Source organism: Varanus komodoensis, unplaced genomic scaffold, assembly GCF_004798865.1.
Source record: "Varanus komodoensis strain SLA01 unplaced genomic scaffold, ASM479886v1 scaffold17, whole genome shotgun sequence".
Lineage (NCBI taxonomy): Eukaryota > Metazoa > Chordata > Lepidosauria > Squamata > Varanidae > Varanus > Varanus komodoensis.
The window spans coordinates 18108679-18133599 of record NW_025335505.1 but is presented as its reverse complement, the minus strand read 5'-3'; the positions used below and the strand labels follow the sequence as shown (position 1 = coordinate 18133599).

Genomic DNA, 24921 nt, shown 5'->3' with positions numbered 1-24921 from the left:
TAAGCATAAGAGTTTGGGATTATAGATGAATGGGGAAGAGAGTGAGAAGAGGAGGAGAAGGAAGAAATTGGGTGGGGGAGGAATTTTATGCATATACACCATATCTGTAAATACACATAGGACACCACTTGTTGGCTTTATGGCACCTAACAAAAATAATCTAATATGAAGATAACAAAAATACAATAATCAAACAACTAATATTCCCTTCTATTCATTACTATAAAACAGCAGGAAACAGATAACCTAAGGCATATTCTATACCTTCCTTCATTTCCATATACCTGATCAAATGTTTTAATGATGCTAGCAGAAAAGTAGACCCTGGCAAACAGGAGAGCATTCCAGTCTCAGTGGAAGTACTGTGAATGCTATATCCAGTCCACCTATCTAATCTCTAATGTGGGAACAGTCCAAACAGTAACAAAGACCTCAGTAATTGGGCAGTTTAATCCAGAAAAGGCAGAACTCTGTAGGCCTGAACTGACCTGAAATTTTGTGCTTGGAAAACAGGTCTTTCAGTACTAGGGCATGCTTAAACCAGCAAGTCGGGTGCAGGGTGCATGCTACTTCAGGATGCAACTAGCTGCTATAATAATAATTATTATTCTGAAGTATGCCAAAGGGTCCTGATCTAGATGTATGCTCAGGTGTGGGCTGTGAGGGGAGATTTTCTTCTCTGCTAATGCCCGAAACTGGATTGAGGACCTGCAAAATATATTACCAAATGACTTAGAAAACAATCCTCTATTCCCCGGGAGACCATGCCAGGACCATAACATGGCTGAGGGGGAAAAAAAAAAACCCTTTCGATAGCAAAGCAACTTCTAAAGAGGAGGAAGAGGGCATGTGCAAGGGACGGAAGGAGATGACACAGGCTGGGATATAAGATATCCTCAGCATCTTCCAACCTCCTTCCCTTTCTTTCCAATGTATTTTCCTTAGATGGGCTGAAAAGCCTCTCTAGTGGAAATCACCAAAGATGGAGGTCAAGGAGGAGAAAATTACCTCTGCAACTGCTCTCATCCTACCAGATTCAGCTCAGCAAATCAAAGAAATCTCAGAAGTCTTGGAGTTTGGAATCTTCCAGGCTTCCTCTTTATTTTAAAGTAATGCATACTTTGGCCCAGTGCTATATTCTGCGGTATTATTTTCCAAGCTTTTTAAAAGTAGCCCCATGTGAAAAATAATAGGACACAATTTCCAAATGAATGTCCTGCACACATGGCATTCTGTGTCCTTTTAAACAGAGAAAGGGGATGCATATGTAGTTCACTGCTTCCCTCAGTAAATGCACAATGGCTCATGTGCCTAGAGGAAATCTCAGGAATGGATGCCCCTCTTTACAGGTACCACATATCCAGATCTTTAGACTGCCATTTAAAATGTGTTGCAGAACACATCTCTGGCTTAGAAGGTCTCCTGCCCTATTTTACTTGATTTACAGTGGTGCGTTCGAGCATTGTTTTTATATTATTTGTTTTTATTATGTACTTTGCCCTGAAAGCTTTGGCTATAGGGCAATTTGTAAGCAAAGCCAGTACAGCAAAGATACTACCAATCTTGCCTGTGCTGCTCATTTGCCTATTTTGTATTTTGCCTGAGATAAGAGTTTGGTTCAGAAATGCATCTCAGAACAGTCTTTTATGCCTCATGGAAATGCTTGTTCCTTTTCAAAATGGTGCAAGCAGTTTTCTATGGCACTCCGATATTTTCAGTGCCATCCTAGAGATCAGCCACGGACCAAATCCATACAAGTCTGTTTGCACGTTCTGTTCAATGATGGAGAAAAATCCAGTGCCCCTATTGTGTGTATGACACTTTCTCCAACATAGAAAAGCCTCTATTAACACAGTACCCTGCATTTTATCAAAGGCCTTGTACAGATGTAGTACTAGTCCCTGGTATACCATCATTTACAAATAAGTCTTGCCAGCCCTCTCTGGACTGATTCCTTCTTTTCTTCCCAACATTATACTACCTCAGAGTGTTCGCTCCTTTATACATTGAAGGGGCTCAAACCCTGGTGTACGAAGAAACTATGGTTTGTATTAACCATGGTTTCGATGCACATATAATTTTAAATCACAGCTAACATTGGGAAAGGGAATTTCTTTACTGATAAAAAATGAGAAGCATCTGCTCAAAATCTGCATTTTGCATTACAAATCATTTTTTGTCAGAAGTCAGTATCACATCTCCGCTGGAGAACATATAAAAATATCAAGGTGATAAACTTTTAAACAATAAACGAAATGATACTGTTGAAAAATATTAAAACATAGTATCAATTGGAACTTTATAAATAGCAATTAGACCTGTTCAAAACCATCAAAGCTGCATAAGAACACTTCTGATGTGTACCATCTTGAAAATAACAACACAATAATTAGGCATAATTTAGGATATTTGATTTACAATGGAAGCAAACCAAAATGATGTGTGTGCAAATTGGAACCACTGAAAATTACATAGATAGTTTGCACTGTTTGGGGGAAAAGAACAACAAATGCTGAATGTTTTAACAGAATGACGAAAGGGATTACCATCGATACAGAGGCCTTGAGGTACTTAACAGTCTCCTTTCTACATGAGTAGTTTGAAAAGGTTACACAGGTCACTTTCTTAAAGACATTGCTAAGAATACCAACCTTTTAAAAAAACATTTTGGAGTAAAAACACACACATGCATAAATGTATGTTGTAAAAACAGGTGTGCAATTTAATCAACATTAACACAATATTCCCTCATTAGTGATCACAAATTCATTTGGATATACATTAAGTTGCAATGCCAAATTTTTAAAACTGTTTACATACAAGCTCTTTGTGTTGTGCTGTTAAAGAATAACAAGATACAACCCAAAGAAGCTGAAGAGAATTCATACTCAAGATGTCTTACCATTTCTATACTTCATAATGTAGAGTATCTGGCTTAATTCAATTGGAGTTTGTAGAGTTGAAGGATTGTCCAGTCAGTTTTCCATGTGAAAAAGAAAATCCAGCAGCTTGCAAAACTCATCGGAATTTTGAGTTTTCCGATGAGTTAAATCATTAAATACCTTTAATGTATTTAAGTCATTAAATATCATTAAATACCTTTAAGAACGTAGGGTCAAGCTTGCTTTGATAACTCTTTATATGTGGTATTTTCAAGGGATCTTTCATGGGATTTGCATTAGACCGGAGTCCCTTTTAGAGCTGTTATTTCTTCTGTAACCTCTTCACCCACAACTAAATATCCTGTAATCATGTTTGCAGGCCTGTGTTAAAGTAAACAAAATTTTCTAAGGTTATTATGTAAAGAAGAACAATTAAGCCTGTGGCTTAATCCACAATCTTATTTTACGTAATAACCTCTAAAGTGTTTTTTTTTTTTTTCTTCTCTACCCCTTGGGCCTAAAATACATAATCCTCTAGTAATTGAAGTGAAATAAAATACCTAAATGGATTGATCCTTTAAAGAACGCAAGTATTTACCGATGAAGGAAAAGGGGGAAATTTAACAGACCCTTGTGGCATTCCAGATACAGCCAATCTGGATGTGGCTTTCGTGACATCAGTTGAGGAAACTGAAGGATGCTGGCTTGACAATAGGAATCAAAATAATGTACATCATTTCTTTAAAAAGTACAATACCTTGATTTCATTTGCAATTGTTGCAATTTTTCCACACATAAATACACACAATTCTGTTTCTAAAAAACAAAAAAATGCAGATATAGTTTAGTGATTGTGTGTGTGTGTGTGTCGGTCTGAAAGCTTTCATTCACCATGGGTACAATTTTGCTGGTAAGTGATCAGATTAAGTTTGGGCTGAAGTTCCTTCAAGTATTCTTGAAAGCCAATGGTGTTATTCCAGAATTGTTTATACATAGTGAATGTAAATACAAAAATGACTGCTGAAAAAATCTTAAGTATTAGTGATGCTCTAAGGCATCTGTATTCATCTTTTGATTCTGGCAAGATGATTTCACAAACAAATAATATTTGGTCATATTAATTGTATCTTGTACTTAAGAAGCAGTTACATTTATATCTTGATCCTTCAACTTTAGTTTCATAATTACCTAAGTAAACATCTAAGTACATTATTTGCATTATGGACTACACTTTCTGGAAGATGGACTGTTGGCAAGGGATGGTTGCACCTTACAAAGGCTGGAAAGAAGGTGTTTGACCACAGCATGAAGTTTATCAGCAGGGCTTTAAACTGAATTCTACAGGGGACAGAGAAGTACTCCTGGGTGTAACAGACAAAAGTTTATGCATCACAATAGAAAGCAGCTCTAACAGTGCCCAAAAATAGTCTTACAAAGTTTGTAGGAAGAGAGCTAATGTATAATGCACATGGTCTTCACTGTCTATATAGTAATGCCCAGAGTATGGGAAACAAACAGCATGAACAAACAGGAGGGTAAATAAAACCTGTTAAGTATAACTAAAACCTGGTGGGATGATTCCCATGACTGGAATTCAACAGTTGAAGTATATAGCCTGTTCAAGAAGAGCAGAAGAAACAGAAAGGAAGGCAGAGCTCCACTATATGTTAAAAATACGTATCTCTGCACAGAAACACAGGAGGATGATCTTAGTAACCCCATCAAGAGCATCTGGATTGATATAAAGGGAGCAAGGAATAAAAGGAACACACTGGTTGGAATCTATTACCAACCAGTCAGAAAGAAGACGGGGATGAAACTTTTGAAAAGTAAATCACCAATGTTTCAAGGAGGCATGATGTCATTGTTACGGGGAACTTCACTTTCCCTTATATTTGTTGGAAGACAAATTCTTCCAAAGTTGGCCCCTCCAAAAGATTCTTAATATGTGTTGCTGATAACATCCTCCAACAGAAAGTGGAAAAAGGAACAAGAGGAATGCCTATCTTTGATTTCACACTAACAAAAAGGGAAGACCTGGTAGATGAACTGGCAGCTATGGGAACTGTGAGGGAAAGTGACCATATCATACTTAAATTGATTCTAAATAAAAAAAAAAGCCAAATGAAGTCAAACATGTACACTGGATTTCAAGAAAGCCAATTTTAATAAACTTAGAACAATAGTAAGTAAAATCAAGTCTTGTGACAAGTGATTCTAATGAAAAAAGAAGTCCAAGGTGGATGGGAATCTTTCAAAAAGGAAAGTCTTACAACAATTACAAAGAACAAAGGTACACAATTCCAACAAAGAAAAAGGATAAAAGACAGCAGACGAATCCCATGTGGAGGAGGATGAGTAGGAGAACCACCACCACCTGTGCACTACGCACTAATATGGGAAAAATCTGGAGATTACATAGTCAGTCTGCAAACACCTTGAAAGCAATGCATTGATTACTAGAAGCCAATATGGATTCCTCGACAGACTAATCCGATTTCATTTTTTGATTGGGTAACCTCTCTGATGGATTGTGGGAATGCTGTGGACATAATATACCTTGACTTCAGCAAAGCTTTTGACAAAGTGTCCCATGATATCCTGAGTAGCAAACTAGCTAAAAGTGGGCTAGATGGAACAAGTGTCAGGTGGATCCACAAATGAGTACAGACTTAAACTCAAGGAGTCATACTCATCAATAACACCTTCTCAAATTGTGGTAATTTAACAATTTTACCCCAATTTTACCCCAAACAAGTGGGGGTACCGCAGGGCTCAATCCTGGGGCCAGTGTTTGCCAACATTTTTATTAATGATTTGGTTGAGGAAATGCAGGGAATGCTATCAGATTTGCAGATTTCACAAAATTGGGTGGAATAGCTAATACCGTAAAGCCAGAAACAAGACTCAAGGTGATCTTGATCAGTTAGAGCACTTGGATGAAAACAACAGAATCTCCATAGGGGCAAATGCCAAATTCTGCATCTAGAAAAAAGAAACCAAATGCACCATTACAAGATGGAGGATACATGGCTCAACAATACTGCAAGTGAAAAGGATCTTGGAATTTTTGCAGATCACAAGCTGAATATGAGTCTACAATGTGATGTGGCTGCAAAAAGGAAAAATGCTATTTTAGGCTGCATTAACAGAAGTATCACTTCTAAATGCCATGAAATACTACTCAGCACTGGTTAGTCTCATTTGGAGTACTGCATCCAGTTCTGGGCAGCACAGATTAAGACAGATGCAGGCAAGCTGGAAAGGGTTCAGAAGAGTGCAACAAGGGTTCAGGATGAAACATGGACTGAAAACAAAGTCCTGTGAGGATAGATTGAAAGAACTGGGCATGTTCAGCTTCAAGAAAGGAGGACTGAGGGAAGATATGATAGCACTGGATTTGAAAGGTTGTCACAAAGAAGGCCAGGATCTCTTTTTGATCATCCCAGAGTGCAGGACACAAGAATAATGGCTCAAGTTACAGGAAGTCAGATTCTGGCTGAACAACAGGAAGAACTTCCTACCTGTTAGAGCAGTATGACACTGGAATCAATTACCCTGGGAGGTTTTGGGCTCTCCCACACTAGAGGTATTCAGGATGCAGGTGGACAGCCATCTGAAGCCCTATCTGAGCAGCGGGTTGGAACTGATGGTCCTCTGCCCACCTCCAACTCTACTATTCTATGACTTTATGATATGATTATCCATTTCCAAAGTATTCAGTTCTATGAGTCTATGATTTAAACAGCTGTCATTGCTAACCAGGTCCAAATTAGTCATATTTCTGACTTTCACTAGGATCTATGTTAATTTCCTAGATAATTCAAGATCTGGTTGTGTCCATTCATCTGGTCATTCTAGCAATACTTCACTTGTACTTGTGCTTGTACTAATGGTGCTTGTACTAAATTTTCTTTTAAAATCTGTAATGGACTCCTTGCTCTCAGGTGGAGTAATTGTCATAGCACTCCTAGCATAGAGCCCTGTAGGCCCTGACAAGATTCTAAGTGGCATCAATATTGAACAAAACTGAAATAAAGATTAAGAAAAACACCTGATGGGACCACAATCAGCTTTACTTCAAAATGTAATATTTATAGAGATCTGTATTCTTGTATTCCCAGAAAGAACTAATGTCAAAACATCAGAGGACCTTTACAGCTGTAAGAATATGAAAAAAATGTTATTTCCCATACTAGCTTGCCCAGGTTTTCAATATCATAGTGGTACCAAGAGAAGGGTGTCTCAGTACCACCATGGTCACAAGCACACTTGGGTGTGAAAAGGGGCTTTCTTGGTGGCTGTGCCCAGACTTTGGCACTACAGGGGAAGGTTAAATTGGTTCCCAATTTTTTGGCCTCCAAAGATGAAGATATTTATAAACAAACAGGCCTTTAGCACATAAAGTATGCATTAGTATGTTGGGTTAAGTATAGTTTATATTCCTTTATTGTAGTATTTTTAGTGCACTTGTTTTATGAATTTAAGGTTTTATTATTAGCCACTTTCAGCACCATTTTCTGGTAGAAAGGTGGGTCTAAACTGTATAAACATAAGAGATTTAACACAATTGACAAGCAGTTGTTGGAACTGGGAGTACAAGAATTACTTTGGTGGAGAAAGATTATATACTACCTCTCATAAGTATGTTTTATCATATTTTTCTGACCTGTAGCTATTATTAAGCTATATTATTAATATCAGTGGGGTGTCTCTACACACCTAAAGTGATATATAATGAGCAACAACTCTTACTAGCCTAGCCTTTTTCTTTACATACTTGTTTTCTACATGTAGTAGTTATTTATCATGGGAAAGATTACGATATTGCATGTGTACATGTCTTCTAAAAAATCATACAGTCCAGGTACATCACTTCATCCCTTTTTGTGTGAACTGGGATGCCAGATTTTCCAACTGCAGGCTCATTCAATTTCTCTTTCCATTTACAGGCTACTCTCAACAGCACCAAAACAGATGAATGTCTGCAAACCTGGGAGAGTGAGGATCAAAGCAGGAATTCCAATTTCTTTCTTCAGGCACAACAGTGTAACTCTTCTTCACAACTCTTTTCCACTGAAAATTGTCACCCCCCCAAAGGTGTACTTACCCTGATTGCAAAAAGATATGGACGGAGACCAATATGCCTATAGATTTTCTGGTGAGGCTAATTATCTGCTTATGAGATTTTCTACCAAAAACTAGCACATGACAGAAGGATTAAGATATTCTTTCCCTGTACTATGGTAGTATTTTGATTTCCCCATGGCTCTCTCTCTTTTGCACTATCACAAAATATTGTAGTAGAAATTTCAATAATGACCACTTTTACATGAATGCACAAAAGCAAAGTATGAGTGTTTTCCAACGTTCCATAGGGCCTTTATCTTTACAAGTGCCCTATTTGTGTAAGGTCTTTTCAGCATACAATGGACCTGGGTATGTAAGTTACTGGATACATGTTTTTCAAACAAGAATGAGGAACATGTAAATTCAATAGCCTTACTATCACAACTTGCTTGCAAAGTACAGTATCAGGTAATCTGGAATTAAAGTCATTATGCAAGCACCTTTGTTATGCCCATCCCAGCATAACATTTAGTGTTCATAGGATGATGTCTGAAAACCATTTAATGAAAACATACATACAGAAACAATACATCAAAAAGTTTTGTGTGAATGTTATGAAGTGGTTCCATGAGCAATAGCCAATATTTTTGTGAGGACCTATCACACAGACATAAAATGAACTATTACAATGATCAGTGCAAGGAAATAGAAGAGAGCAACAAAAGATGAAAGACAAGAGTCCTCTTCCAGAAGATCCAAGAAATCAAAGGAAAGTTCAACCTTAGTTCAGGCATGCTAAAAGACAAACAAGGGAACATACTATCTGACCAGGAGAAAATAAAGAACAGGTGGAAGGAATATATAGAAGAGATATATGGAAGAGATGAAACACTGGCAGATTTCTTTGGATGGGAATACTATGAAGAGGAGTCTATAGTATAAGAAAGTGTAAGGAGACCTTCTCTGAAAGAACTTGCAAAGAATAAAGTACCTGGAGTAGATACGATACCAACAGAACTATTACACACTTCACAAAATTAATCAGTCCAAATCCTAACAAAAATGTCACCAAATATGGAAAGCAAAACAATGGCCCAGAGACCAGAAACATTCAATATATATTCCAATCACCCCCAAAAAGGAAATACAAAACAGTGCAACAACCATAGGACCATTCACTTGAGAAAAGTGATGCTTAAAGTGTTGAAATGAAGAATGCTACCCTATATGGTACAAAAAATGGCAGGTATCCAAGCTGGATCCCAAAGAGGCATTAGAGATCACATTGCAACTCTATGTTGGCTACTGAAGTGCACCAAAAAATTTCAGAAAAAGTGTCACTCTGTGCTTTACAGACTACAGCAAAGTCTTTGAATGTGTGGATTGCAAGAAACAAGAAGCTACACTTAGGCCAGAATACAGAGAAACAGAATGGTTTCCCATGAACAAAGGTGTTAGACAAGGATGCATTTTTATCTTCCTGACGTGGATATATTTTTTTCTCTTTATCTGTTCAATGACAGAATCTGTTCAATATGTCAAAACACATCATGAAGAAATATAGATTAAGAACCAAGAAAGAAGTGAAAATTGGCAGAAGACACATCACTAATTTAAGATATGTAGATGATACGTATTACTGGCAGAAGGCACTATGTCTTGAAGTAACTCCTGATGAAAGTGAAAGAAGAATGTACAAAAGGCAGCTGAATATTAAGAAAAAATCATGTTGACAGAAAAATTATAGAACTTTACACTTAATAATGATGAAATTGAAATTGTGAAAATTTCACATACCTCAGCTCAGCCATCAATTTCAAGGGAGACTGCAGCCAAGAAATTCAAAGGATACTGAGATTAGAAAGGCAGAAATGAAGAAACTAAAAAAGATCATCAAGTGGAAGGACATTTTACTGAACATCAAGGTCAAGATCATCCAAACTATTGTTTTACCAATTACAATGTGTGGGTGTGAAAACTACACAGTGAAGAAAGCTGACAGGAAGAAAATTGATGCTTTCAAAACATGGTGCTGGAGGAGAGCTTTGCAAATACCCTGGACTGACAGAAAGACAAACAAGTGGGTACTAGATCAAATTAAGCCAGATGCTTTCTTAGAAGCAAATATGACAAGACTGAGGCTGTCATGAAGACCGAGGACACATCATAAAAAGGCAAGACTCACTGCAGAAGACCATCATGTTAGAGAATGCTGAAGGCATTAGAAAAGGAATAATTGGATGAATTAATCCATAAAGGAAGACACAGCATTGAAATTGGAAGAGCTGAATGGAGCTGCCATGGGTAGAACATTTTGGAAGGCTTTCATTCACAGGGTCTCCATAAGTTGGAGACAACTTGACAGCACATAACAACGAAGTTATTGAATCATCTCCAGAAACTATTTCTGAGGTAATTGATGAACACATAGAACAAACACCCAGGACTATCAGGACAGATACTGATGATCAGAGTTTACTTTTATCTGTACAGATACTAAATAATTCTACATTGTGTCATGCTAGGCAACCCTTTTATGTAAACAAAAGTTGAATGGAATGGGACAAGTAAGCCTAACCTACTTTACTCTAGTGAAACTATTTAATGTGACTTCAGGAAATACTATGAACTCTATGAATAAGCCTTGAAGCAGGCCATCTGACTAGGTTACATTAAACAGTTACTGTAAGAATTACTGTTGAGAGCTACTTCTCATAAGTTTAAAAAAACAAAAAGGTGCTTGGATAGCCCAGGTTTAAATTCAGTAGTTCTGAGAAAAGTCCTACTTTACTGTGGACCTCTTTCTACCTCCTGACGGTTCATGGGTTTCACAGTTCTTGCTATTTATGGACATTCACACAACTGGAAGCAATGCCAAGAAGCATCCCTGAATACGTGACTCTATATATGTCTCTAGAAATTAGCAGCTAGAGGAGCAGTAGACCACTCTACAACACGCCACATGGCTAAAGGGACAAATCTCTTGCTGCCATTCTATATACAGTACTTAAAGAGCAGACAGAAGATACTTAGCCAAACCAGCACATTACATTTCCTAACGGAGGGTAGGAAATTGTAAGAAACGTGGTGGATATCATTTCTCTACCATCTCAAGTGAGTGTTGACAACACTGGAAATTTCTTTTAACTACTAGAGGAACAGAGGTATGTGATGAGACAATTGGCAGTCTTTCATAAATGGGTCCCAGACAACAGACTGCTGGTTACTTAGTTTATATACAATTATAGCTGGGCAAAAGTAAAAGAGGCCTTACAATTCAGAGATGAACAGGATGTGCATTCCTTAAGGGCACAGTCATATATTTTTATATTCATCAGCATTCGTAAACCATTGCAATAACATTCTGAAGTATCACTGATACACACACATCAGAATGGAGTGTATTAGAATACACAAATGACTCTGAACATACTTCAAGCTGCAATCTCTCACTGCTGAAATGAAGACCTCAAAGGCAGAGTAATGATGACATCACAATATACATAAATCAAGAACTGCATGTGGGTTTATTTTACACTTGAGAAAACAGTGGATTTAATTGTGTGAACCGAAAAATGTACTGTACAATATTAATGATAAAACATCAAAATGTATAATTCATAGTGCATTGCTTGCTTTATTTTTATTTATTTATTTTGTCAGATAGTTCCTTTGAGTACGTGCATCTGGGAAGATGCAGGTGCCAGTAAAATTCCTCTATTTAACTCAAGCTGCAGGAACTAAATTTTATTCAAAAAGTGTGGTTTTACATTATATACACAGAAATTTAATATAAAATGACAATATAAAAAGTTAAAAGAGAAAGCATACAGCCAGAAGGTACAAAGGAAGTTGAACAGTTTAAAATGGTACGATATGTAACATGTACTTTTAATTTTTTTTTTTCTTAAGCTGATGCTGGCAATTTACAAGGAACTGAATCCAACACTTGCTCCACGTTTGTGTTTGTTTTGTTTTCATGTACCAGTGCAGCACACTATAGAAAGGTCAGCTTGTACCAAAGCTTACATTTGTAAATAACTATAAACTGCAGTATCTTACAGGAAAAAGAAATAACTTTTTTACATTTTTAACAACTTGCATACTTTTTTCTTTTTTTCTCTTTTTTTCCTTTTTTTCTTTTTTGCCAGCCAAGCAGCAATTTTCAGCATTCAGAAGATTTGGGCATAGTGGCAACTTGGTTTATTATTTTATTTTCTGAAAGATTGCTGTGGTTTCTAACCCTTGAGCACTTGATAGCTTTTCATCATTAAGAAGGGCATGCATCTGTTCTTTACAAATCAGACTGTGATTTTAAAAAGGCTTTTTTGACATTTTAGAAATGATTAAATGCAATTTTAGTTTTTGACCCAGTTTTAATAGGATGAAATGCCTTAAAAAGTCTTTTGGGAAAGGCACAGAAATGCTATTACAGTCCTCAGAGGGTTAAAAACTGACTCTACAGGGTTCTGTGACCTTTATTGTCATGGCAACTTTGTAATTTTAGGATGTCTTTCTGTTATTGTTCTTTGTGTCGTCCTTTACCGCTAAATTAACGTCTTTCAATAGTGTCTCCCACTATATTCTACAAAAGATAGCTTAACATCAAGGACAGATGTTGAAAATAAAGGTCAGACTTTGACTCACAGAAAAAGAAAAGAAAAGAAAAAAGATTTTAAAAAAACATGCACAGATCAGACAAAGAGCATATAAATATAACTACAAAATATATGTAAGAAAAACCAAGGTCCAGATAGGCAGTTCAGCAACAAAAGTAAGACTGATTTCAGAGGCTCAGGTCAGGCCTAGTGCAGTACTATGAAGAAGTTTAGTGCAATGTTCCTGTGGTCACTTGCATACTTGGCTGCTTACCTGGACACTAATGTTTTTCTAACTCAGTTACATAGATCAGATGGTCCTCAGGGGACTTGCCATGTGTTTTACTAAGGTGCAGTTTTACTGCATGCTTGCTTGCAAAAGTTCGGTTACACAGCTTACACTGGAATGTGGAGCACAGGTCCTCCTCAGCAATTCCAAGTGAGCCTAAAGTCTTGTTTGAGAGGACTTTTGAAACATTCTGCTGTTCCTGAATCTGATTTAGTGGCAATTTGGCCAGGTCCTTCAAACTGAACCCTAAATGTGTCTCCAAGTGACTTATGTAAGTAGAAGCAGTCCTGAACTGAGAGGCACAATCATTGCAAAAGAAAACAGGATGACCTGTATCCAAATTCTTTAAAAACTTAGTTCCACCTGTCCTCCTTAATTGATACTTCACATTGGCCAGCCAGTGGCTAATTGTGGTCATAGAAAGACCAGTAAACTTAGAGATATGTACCCGCTCCTGTGGGCCAAGGTCCGACATAATATATTTGCCTTCAGGAGTCTCCCTCAAGCTAGAAGCAAACTGGGCTTGAAGGATAAGAAGATGCTGAGGATTCCAGTTGGACTGCCTACCTTTCCTCTTGTGTACGGGTGACAGTTCATCCAGAGCTTCCTCAAAACTACTTCCATCTGCATCAGATTTTTCTGACACAGAAGATGGAGTTGAAGACTTAGGAGTCAAGCGCCCAGTTAGGTTTTTTACCATGTCAGAAATATCCATTAGGGCACTTTCCCTTAGAGGAGATGAAACAGAATCCGTCACACTGGAAACCAGAGGCTTGTTTTTGGATTTTGTTAGATCAATAGGCTGATCACTGTTCTCATAATAGTACCGGTCAATAGCATCAGCTTGCTTGGCTGGAGTTGTTGGGTAAATGGGTTTGTCCAACATACTGTTACTAATTTTGTACAACATGGCCAAAGGGTCCAGAGAAGGACTTACAGGATTGGAAACCTTGCCTAAATGAGTATTCATGATGGACTGTAATGCGCTCAGTGGATTAATGAATGATGGCTCAGGTGAATGGTCTGTAATGATACCCAAGCTATTACAACCATTTGTAACTTTTGCTTTAGGTGGCTCGGTACCATTGAGTGCATGAGGATCTGCTGGACTGTCTTTTTTGACCTTTTGAACCTCTGCTTCAGGATGCTTTTTTTGTGGTGGCGGCTGCTGCTGTTGTTGCTGCGGCTGTTGCTGCTGCTTGTTAGTTTCTTCTGATTTTGGAAAGTCTTTATTCTCCTTAGCAGTGGGTGACAATGGCTTGACTGGAGAGCATTTCTCCTTCTCTGCAGGCTTTTCTTCTTTTTTTATACTGATTTTGCCTGTGACCTTCTCCACTAGCTCCTCCATCGCAGAGACATTGCTTTTGTGAGGTGGTGGGGTCAGGTTGCCTGGGGAATGGATCAGTGCGCTGTGTTCTGAAGACAATGATTTTACACTGCTAGCATATGATGGTTGCATCTGAACACTCTGCACAGCCGGCTGCATGGGTTTAACAGTCCCTGGGAGCTGGTAAGCTGCATGAATGCTAGGATAGCCTCCCCAGGAAGGTGCTCCATTCTGAGCCTTGCTTATAGCTGTTGTCACCGTATTTTCCAGAGATTTCAGTATATCTATTCCACCTTTAGGGCTTTCATCTAGATCCTCCTCTCGAAGGTACTGATATACAGTTGTTGGCTCAAATTTCTCTGCAGAGTCCTCATTCTCTTCTTTGATCTTTTTGTCAGTTTCTGTAACAATCGCCTTTTCCTTTTCTGGGTCCTTCTTTTCTTCTGATGTTGTAGATCCAGCAGGAGAATCTGGCTGTCTTTTAACATTTGCAGCTGCTAATCTTGTGTGAGTTGTGGGTGGTAAAGGTATAGATTGTATCTTTTCTTCCACCACAGGATCCAATGCAAGCTGTTTTCCTTTTTTGGAGGCAGAATTAGTTACTTTCAAAAAATGTCCTGTGACCATCATGTGGGCAGTGAGTTGCTGCAAAGTATCATGAGAACTGCCACATTCCATGCATTTGAGTATCTGGGCTTTGCGCGCCTCAAACTGCCAAGTATAGCTAGCACCATTTTGATAGCCATAGCGGTTGTTGGGAGTCACGTAGGGGTTGGCAGTTTTCTGATCTTTTGCTGCTTCACTAAGTGTGGTCTCTGATGTGATTGCTGTTGGCTCAGGTGAGCAAGGGGAAGCTAAGTCCTGAAGTGCTCGCTTTTTTGTAGAAGGCACCAGTTTGGTGATGGCTGGTACTGGTTCCTTCAGAGGCACTTTCTGGTAATGCTTTGTTTTTATCATATGGACACTCAAGTCTTGCAAAGATTCAAATGAATGGCCACAGTACATGCACTTTAGCACTTTCTGGGCATCCTCTTTGCCTTCCATTTCCATAAGTGATCGCTTTCTGGGCTTTGACCACCGTTTGGTCTTTTCAGACTCTTTGTCTCGGTTGTCATCCCGGTAATGTCCAGTTTCATTCATGTGCACTGTTAGCTCCACCAGTGTGTCATATGCTGCACTGCAGTCTTTGCAACGAAACTTACTCGCACCAGTAAACACAGAACCATACAGTTTGTTGTTTTGCCGGTAAAGTTGTACTGTACTGAATAGACTCGGTTCTGGGAGAAGTCCATACGATGAGGTCTGCTGCAGAGTTTTGGCTAATGCCGCTTGATGCCAGTCATAACCTGAGCCACCACTGTTACTGTTGCTAGTACTACTGATACTTGTAGTGGTACTGGTGTTAGTACTGGTACTGCTGGTACTTGCAGTACTGAGACTAGGGATGCTATTAGTGGTATTTTCCTTCTGGCTGTTTTCATTACTCTTTGCTTTCTTAAAATCCACAGCTAAACTGGACCAGCAAGACTCTGACAGTAAATTTGCATATACAGCTTTTATTTGTGCCAAGCTGTCCTGTGGATAGGAAACATTGTCCGAGCACTGATCTTCCCTTTCTTCTTTGGAAGAAGTGCTTTTGAAATGGGCAAGCTGGTCACTGTTTTCACTGAATGGTGACCCATAGCCTGCATCCTGGTTTGTAGCTGTGCTGACTGGGGAGTTCTGGTAACTCTGAGCCTCTTTGATCTCCATTTCATCATTGCACACATACTCAGTTTCCTGGATATCCAGAGGTAGCCCATCATCTTCCACACTGTCTTCATCAATTTCTGCTGCTTTCAATTCTTCCTCAGGAACATAAGCTAAACGAAAGAAAAAACTGAATATTACAGAATGCACACATTTATTTCACCATCACTGTTTCTGCAACTGTAAAAGTGAAGCTCACATTTAAGAGCATGAATCCATGTTTTTTAGCTGAGAATACACACTCTGCCGTCATTTCAATCATAGCATTCTGTTTGCAGCTAAGCATCTATCATGACATATCAGCAGGATTAATGTTTGTATTTGTAAACTGTCCCAAGAGCAATGTGCTGAAGGAACGGTATATTTAAAAAGTTAATAATAAATAAATAAGGTTTGGCCAACAGAATAACCTGGCCTGAATAAAAGAAACAATGCATTCTTCAATTTCTTTTCTGATGTAGCGGAATTGAAACTAATGAGACAGCGTGGCTGGAACAATTTGATATGGCTGTCGGTAACCCACAGAATTCTGAGGAATGCAAGCATCCAGCAGGGGCAGGAGAAGCACTGAAGCAGAGTGATCTCGGTGTTTTACCCTGCTCATGAGGAAGAGCAGATGAGGCACTGCCAGGATTCCATCCATTGTGGTGGAGCCTCATGCTTTCTCTTTCTGCTCCCTGAGCTGACTCCAAAATTGCACTTGCAGTGTTAGAACCACAGCTGACCTGGAAAGACCCACACCAGCTGCAATTGAAGGCACTCCTAATTTGATTCCCCAGCTCCAACCTCGGGGTGATTTTCCAAGGCCAGAGCTGGGGCTATGAATTTAACAACAGCCATTCTGGCAGCATCTGCCAGCCTTGAGATTGAGCCCTTACAATCGAACCCTATGTGTATCTGCTTACAAATAATAGTTCCATGCGACTTATTCTGTGTATGATTAGGGCTTTACACTATCTAGTTAGCCCACAGTTGAGTGGCAGTTTGAACCAAAAATCAGAAGTCAAAGTTCAAAAGCCCAAAGGGTAACCTTGGCAATAATGGCGCAACTACGATTTTAAACATGACTTTGAAAGTAGAATAACTACCATGTCACCAGGCAACTAAGTTTCCTCTATTCATTTCAGAAGTCAGAAATGCTATGTAAGCTATGGAGCATTCTGCTAACATTATTCCTTAAATACATATTAAGATTTCTGTGTCCAAAAGAATCCAGGGACAGAGTAAAATAGTATTAAATATTCTTCCATGTCATATTCTTACAACAAAATTCTTACAATTCTTCCTTGCAAGCCATCCAAAGACTTTTTTTAGTAATGGACGGCATAGAAAATTTTTAAATGAATAAATAAATGAAAATTTGAAAAATAATTTCATTAGAAAACTGTAGAAACAGAAATAGACATTCTAAGGCATTTCAGTATTACTACTCTAAAGGTTTACTGAAAGCTATGAAGTACCAGAAACAAACTGAAAACGGTTGTGCATTAACAAACTTGCATAAACAGAAAATATTTTATCAAACATTGTAATAACTGGAGACTGGAAAAGCTATCAGAGTTGACTTAGAGCAGAACCCTACGAAGGTCCAACATTCCCCAGCTATCTTTTTCTCCTCTCTAAACATGCATAGGATTGCATCTTAAGTTTGCAATGATTATAAATGATACTAACAGATGGTGACAACCATGTGGCTTTCCCTTTCATTTCTTTTATTAACAGCAGCTTTTGTTTCATCTGGATTTGACAAACTCATGTTAATCTTAACTATTTTTTGTCTGAAACCAGTCAATTTCAAGCAATAGCTTGTGAAGCTATCATGTTTCAACAAACCACAGTTAAAACTAATCACAGTTTGGAGCTCAGATAACACATTCAATTGTGGTTAATTTAAAAAATGGAAGCAAATATTTTTGATCACATAGCTGCTCTGGAATTGAATGTATGAGTGAGAGACTTGTGGTGGCTCATTTCCATGGTTTAGCATGAATCCAAACTGGCCCTATGAGAAATATGTGTAAGTGACTAATAGCTTACACATATTTTCTGCTTAATGAGATTTCCCTGAAAAACCTTAAGCTGTTTTTAAACCATGTGTTTGTTAGCCTAAGCTCAGCTACAAAGTCAAAGAAGAGACACAGCAAGCACATACATTCTTAATATAGTCACATATTATGCCTATAGAGGGTGTCTACGTGTTATTAAAGCTGAAACTGTAGACCCACTTACCCGGAACTAAACCCCACTAAACTGAATGGAACTCACTTCTGAGTATATAATTATAGTATTCTGATGTAAATGATCCTTCTCACCAATGATGATGCAATCCTATGGTTTCCCAACATTGTCTAGGGACCACAGGATTATTCCTCACCTTCCTGCCTCTCACAGCCAGCATGCAAAGAACCACAGTGGCTACCTCTCCAATTCTGGAAATTGGCCTTGAGGTCAACAAAAGGGACATACTGGGAGACAAAAAGGGAGTTAGCTGGCACTGACAATTTAACACCAGATCCAAACAGTGCCCGACCTCCTTTCATTCTCCTCTGTGGTGCTTCATTTAAGGATGAAATGGAGACCACCAGACACAGAGTGGTGGATATCACCAGCCTCATGCTTCACTCTTTGCACTGCATGCATGCAACCCCCAATGTTTGGGGCCATTCATGAATCAAGGGCAGGGGACCCAGGCTCATGCCCTAGGTCAATGGCTTGATAAATTATACCGGACTTCTTTGATTAGTGCTTCACAAATACTATGTTGGATGATTTCAGTTGCAGAAACAACCTCACCAGTGGCCATGCAGTGTAAAACAACTTGTTGTTGTTGTTAGTTGCGAAGTCGCGTCCGACCCATCATGACTCCATGGACAACATTCCTCCAGACAAAACACAACTAGCTAGGATAAATATTGAAGGGGCTTTGTTGAGCGAGTTAATTAGAGTACTACTATAGTGAATTAATTAGAGTAACATCATAGGCTTTGATTTTAAATAGCATACATCATTTTTAACCTGACCTAAATTATATCTAATTTAAATTATATATAACTGGTTAAGTCCAATACAATTGCTACAGCATTTGTCCATTTGTCTATTGAGATTGGTCATTATGCACAATTGGGAAACTCGTGGCCATTCACATATTTTCACCAACAAATCCTGTCATCCCAGTTCATTGGCAATATTGGCTGGGGATAATAGGAACTGTACACAAACCAGCAGAAGGGACACAGGTTGCTCAACTCCTTTTCTACAGCACTGTGCTCCCTACTAAACTCTGATGCACACATCATGTAACAATTCTGGCAAGAGCATTCATAGTTAGAAATTAAATATTTAAAGAGATGACCATAAAGCATGCAACAGCATATCCAGTTTGATTGTTGGCTTAAAATAAACATCAAACTTTGCTATTGTGATGCCACCTGGTGAAATGATATAATCATATCAAATTGCATTTTTATTGGAATAAAACTTTTAAAACTAACAAATGTGATATTCATGAGCAGATGGCTACTATATCAAAATACATTTATTCTAAGGGTCCAATTCACAGAAGTTGCTTCCATGCATCTACGTGATAATGTAGGTCTTTGCATTGTAGTAGAAATCATTTTTCCACACTGTCAGCTCAGTTTTCTAAAGACTGTACTTCGTTAGAAAAGTCACTTCAACCATGCTAGTCCATGAATCTGTGTGCAAATCAAAGAATGTGAGAATCTGGAAATATTTCAGTTCCATATTTCAGACCAAGCTTTATGCAATTTACAATTCACCAAGCCTGGGAAATATTTCATAGGTATATTTGCTTGCACACAAAATATAGTTCCACATTAGATATGTACATGCAGTGCTGTGATTCAACCAAGCATGTGAAGAGCAGCTAGGCCTGCACATTTACAGACGATCCAGCCTTTCAAAGGACAGCAGAGTTAGTAGAAGGGACTCCCTCTATGCAGTTAAGCAGCAGAATTCTAATGTTTTATGGTCAGTTCCAGCTACAAGCCAAGAAAACACACCGGAAGCTTTCTTCAAAGCACATATTGCTTCTAGCTAGATTTGGATTACTAGCGGCAATCTAAATTCTCACGTAGAAGAAAGTTATAGTACCTTCCTGTAGTAGAATATAACCTCCCTACTTTTCATTTTGTAATTTTCAAAAGAAAATATTAACTGCTTACTTTATAGATATATTACTCTATAAAATTAGATTAATGGTGCAATCCTACACTTGTCTATTCAGAAGTTCTATTAAGTACAATCGCTGTATATGTACATATTCTTATCTGAAATTAAGTCCCATTGATCACAGTGGGACTTGCTTCTGAAAGGGCATATACAGGATTGCACTCTAAGAACTTTAATAATATTCAATGCAAAACTAAAGGTCCAAAGTTACACAATGCACAAGACTAACACCTTGATAGTGTAGGATGGAAATCCCTTTGTTTCATATTATTCAAAGCCATCTATTTTTCATAGGAAATCTTTACAAAATATTCTTAGAAACTTATGCTCACACACAAGATATTCCCTTCTGTCCCACAATTCAATGGCACTCATTTTATGATTGTGAGCCACCCAGAAGTGCTGTGGCATAATAGGTGGCACACAAATGTTATAAATAAATACTGCATGCCAACAATTGGACGCCCTCTTGCCCCCTTTTCACTTACCAGTACAATGCAGTACTTTTTCTTTCTCCCTTCTCTAAATCAGTTAATCAGAAAGTCATTTAAAGGAAATATTTTTGAATGATATGAGTTTTGAGAATACATTGATTCAAGAAAAGAAACAAAACTTTGAGAGATCTGTTTTGCAGGGAAGTTCAAGAAAAGTTATCTTCCCAAAGGGAAACATGGATGGATTGATAGTACCATATGGTAATATACTGTTAATTATAAAAATCTCCTCCCAAAAGCACATGTAAAAATTCTTTCAATTGTATAAAATTGAAACTTATTAACTTATTGTTTTATCTAGTGTTGTAACCCGCCCCGAGGCTTCGGCGAATGGGGCGGCATAAAAATGTTTTAATAAATAAATAAATAAATAAATAAATAAATAAAATGCGCTAGTACAATATTTCCTATTTCAAGTAGAAAATGGATGTGTGGAGGTTTTAATCAAGCCATTTCCCCACAGTATATTAACTCGTTCTGCAGTTTTTGAGGTTTCAGTGAACACCATCATGGTGTTTTGTACCAGTTAGAGCAAGAAGAGTCCATCACACTTGTGAAATCATCTTGTAAAACTGACTAAACTGGAAATTCAAATGCCCAAATTTAACAGTCCAATACCAAGCCCTGCTTACCTAAAAGTCCTACTGTACGAACAGATACTGCATTAACGCTGAGCTCAAAGCATCCTTATGTCCTGTACTCTACCGTGTTGAGACAAATTTGCTTGCCATAAAGATTTTCTTTCCCATTTATACAACACGGTCCAGCCACAAACTAAGAAAATCTACATTAAAAGTCTAAAGTTCACCCATAAATGGGAAAAACAAATATTGAGGCTGAAATTCTGCTTTCAGTACATTTGGATTGAAGTGTCTCTATGAGGAAGAGAACATTTATTTTATTCAGGTGCCTTGACTTATTAAGGCTATTACTAACCACTGCTTATGTCAGGCAAACCTACTACTACTAATACTGATGATGATGATGATGATGCCATTTTTATATCATCTGTATGATTGGACAGAATTAGTTTGCCATCTGTGCACACATACAAGAGCAAACTGGAGTAAATACGATACAAAGTGATTCTGGATACATTCAACCTTAATATTAATTCAACATTAGTTATGGCAACTGAATATATTCATACAGTTATACTATAAAAATACTCAGGTACAATGCACACAAAAATGCATGTTCGCTATCATGGTTTAAATTACCAAACTGTCTTGAAAAACAATTTCACCAAAATACTCTTGCTATTATTAGCTAAATATAGGACTTGGAATTAAGAAAGTAATAATTTTTACTGTAAGAATGTTAACACAAAAACTATGCAAGATTTCATACTGTCAATGCATATTCTTAAACACAGAAAGTCGCTAGAAGGAGAGAGATACCTTTAAAAGCTATTTGTTCAAATTAAAGTTTGCATATTTTGTACTGCAAATGTTTGCAGTCAGATGCTATAATATCCTACATCAGATAAAGAAAGGTTTGTATTTAATTGTTACAGTATACAGCTGCCAGAAAGGTCAACTAATTATTTAATGTTATAATGAAATATTTCTCACTGATTTTTCCCCTTTGCCTTGTGTCTATGTAGATATTTTCAAAGTGCAATGCAGGGTTACATGTGTGGTGTGTAATCACAGAGAAATATTTAGACCAAGCACTATATTCTGACTTCAAGATACCTAAAAATATACTCAGAACAATCTATATTGCAGTATATAATACAAGAAACCCCCTCTGTATTTTTCTCTACCTCTCTCTATAATTTTGCAGGAGGGAAATCCTACAAATTACAGATAAAAGAAGAAAACAACTGGAGACTCGGGTATCTGTTTTTCTTTTTCTATTATTACATCTTGTTAAAAAATCTGTGCCTGTATGATATGCCTTCTGGATGCCAATGTCTCCCCAAAGATGTGCTGTCATCTTTGAACAACATTAAAATTTGTGCATTCTAATGTAAGTCGACATGAGGCGCTATATATTGTATGTGTTAGTGGTATAACACATTGTGTTTGCTTCACTGAGAAGGTACACACTGTAAATAACTCAGACTGTTGTCTGAGAAGGCAAAAACAAACTGGTGTGTGTGGGAAAAAGACAATTCTGTGATATTATATATTAACGGCACAAACATTGCATGGTCACCCTTTGGTTTTTTCCAACTTATCTTTTCTGCATCAATTAATGTGATTTAAGAATACCATCTTCCTGACATTATTTAAGAGAGAGGGAAACGACAATTACATTGGTCACAACCAGTGAAATCGATGGGACAGTTGTAACTGAAGTCAACAGGATATGGTGGGTTCTACGCTGTTTTTAACTGCTGCTAAGTATATTTAGGCTATACTTCAGTGGTGCCAGAGAATTATTGAGAAAAGGGGGTCGAAGCTTACTGTCATTATTGTAACTAACCATATGCTTAGGTATGGTATTGTTACATTGTAATTACAAATTTAGTGAGCTTTTACATAACCATTTCATTCACTGGGACTACAGAGAAATATACCAAGACTGTAGGGTCATTTACTTGAAGCTCAGTGGCACATGAGCAGTTTTTAATCCTAAAAAAATTAAGGCAGATAGACTTGTGGTTAGCAAAGTGCAAAGGCATAAAGAGACACACTACTGTTATGTATAAAAAGCATTTCATATGCTGCAGAAGTCACCCAAGTTTTAGTCTCATTATGCAAAAGTTCCCAGTAGATTGTGCCCACATCTAGGAAACAGCAAAGTTAAATCAGCTTAAATGCTTTGCTGACACAGGACTGTAAATAGAACATTCATACAAAATAACACTTTATGTGACTATTTATTGCCAAACAAAATACATAAAAGTTCCTTTTCTTTCAAGTAAAAATCAGAAAATTTTCCAATATCATTATCCACTATTAACAGGATTCAGGCTGAAAGTACTTATAGCCTATTCAAAATATGTTGCTTGTTTATAATGAAGTTCTCCTTTATTCTAAGGGTAAATCAAGGAAACAGAAGAATATATTTATATTAGAATATAAAATATGTATGTACACATATTTACATGTTGCAAACATTTTCGTTGATTCACACAACAGCTAAAATAAAAAGCTCTGTGAAATACTATTCTTTGCCTTTTAGACAATTTAACTATATTGACCTCAAGGTTAATAAACTGGCTTAATACCAAGTATTTCAGCTTCAAGTACTTCATGCTTGTGGATTTAATGTATATTACAACTGATTTTTTGGTACATTCAGGATGAACTTTCTAGCAATTTTCATAATAATTTTGAGTTAAAAATGCCCTCAAAAAGGAGAGGGGAAACAAAGATATAAGCAACTAAGCTGATAACTTTTCTGTGTTAGGTACCAAAATGCTATGGAGTATAAGAAGATTGACTGAAGTCTGTGTGTGCATACATTGTACGCATGGACTCGGCAGTATCCAAGACTGACTGTGTGACAACAGGGCTCAACATCTTACCACAAGGAGAGACTAATAAATCCAGAAGCAGAAATAATCATTCCAGGAAGAAGGAAATTCAGCTGACCTGTGCCTTTCTAAAAACAAGTGTTTTCATCCATTTCAAAGGTTACTTGAGAAAGTGCTAGTTTCCTGATGTGTTAGCAATGGTTCTCCTTGGTGCAAAAAATACACAAGAAGCACAGAGGCAGTTTGGATATAATAACGTATTTTGTTTCTGGATATCTACATCCCATGTTTCAATCCAAAGACAATCAAAATGAACAGAATAACCTTACCTTATTTCTCTCTGGGATAGAACTTAGTTACACAAAGTAGACTAACTGAAATGAATAGGACATACAGTGGCTGGAATACAGTTACATTCTTCCACCAGGACAATAGAAATTCCTGGCAGAAGGAATTTTATATCCTGTACAAATCTGCACTAAGGTGTTGGGATCTCTCTGGAGCAGATCTGGGAGAGTTTCAGAAAGAATAGAAGCATGTGGAAGTTAACTTGGATAACTTTGGAATTAATCCAGGATATATGATTTATTTCAGGCTGATAATCAGTGAACAGAGCCAAATAAGCAAGCATAGTTGAAGTATGATTAATGGGTTTATATTAATGGGTCTACTTTATGTATGATTGAACCAGAATCCAACTCAGGGCCATGATAAGAGAAATGGAATAGCATATAGTAAACCACCAGTGTACTTCAGAGTAGGAAAAGAATGTGAAGTACAAGTACTATTTCTGTTATAATGTGCAAATTCGAGGGTCTGCAAGGACATCAACAGTTTTTCTGCATTCTGGACTAAATGCAACCCTTAAATCAACATAATGTTTGAAAGCTT

At 37.5% G+C, this 24921-nt stretch overlaps 1 protein-coding gene across 3 annotated transcripts in view; it reads right to left on the bottom strand.

The window, feature by feature from the left end:
* Window positions 1–3198: 3198 nt before the first annotated feature.
* Window positions 3199–24921, bottom strand: part of TSHZ1 (teashirt zinc finger homeobox 1) — an 85654-nt gene continuing 63931 nt past the window's right edge. For 2 of the 3 annotated variants that reach the window (XM_044426528.1, XM_044426526.1), the window contains exon 2: window positions 11480–16028. In XM_044426528.1, the coding sequence (XP_044282463.1) occupies window positions 12832–15918 (3087 nt within the window). In that variant the 5' untranslated portion in view covers window positions 15919–16028 and the 3' untranslated portion in view covers window positions 11480–12831. Of the gene's footprint in view, window positions 3264–11479; window positions 16029–24921 lie in introns of those variants that run through there. The other variant, XM_044426527.1, reaches the window with a different exon arrangement.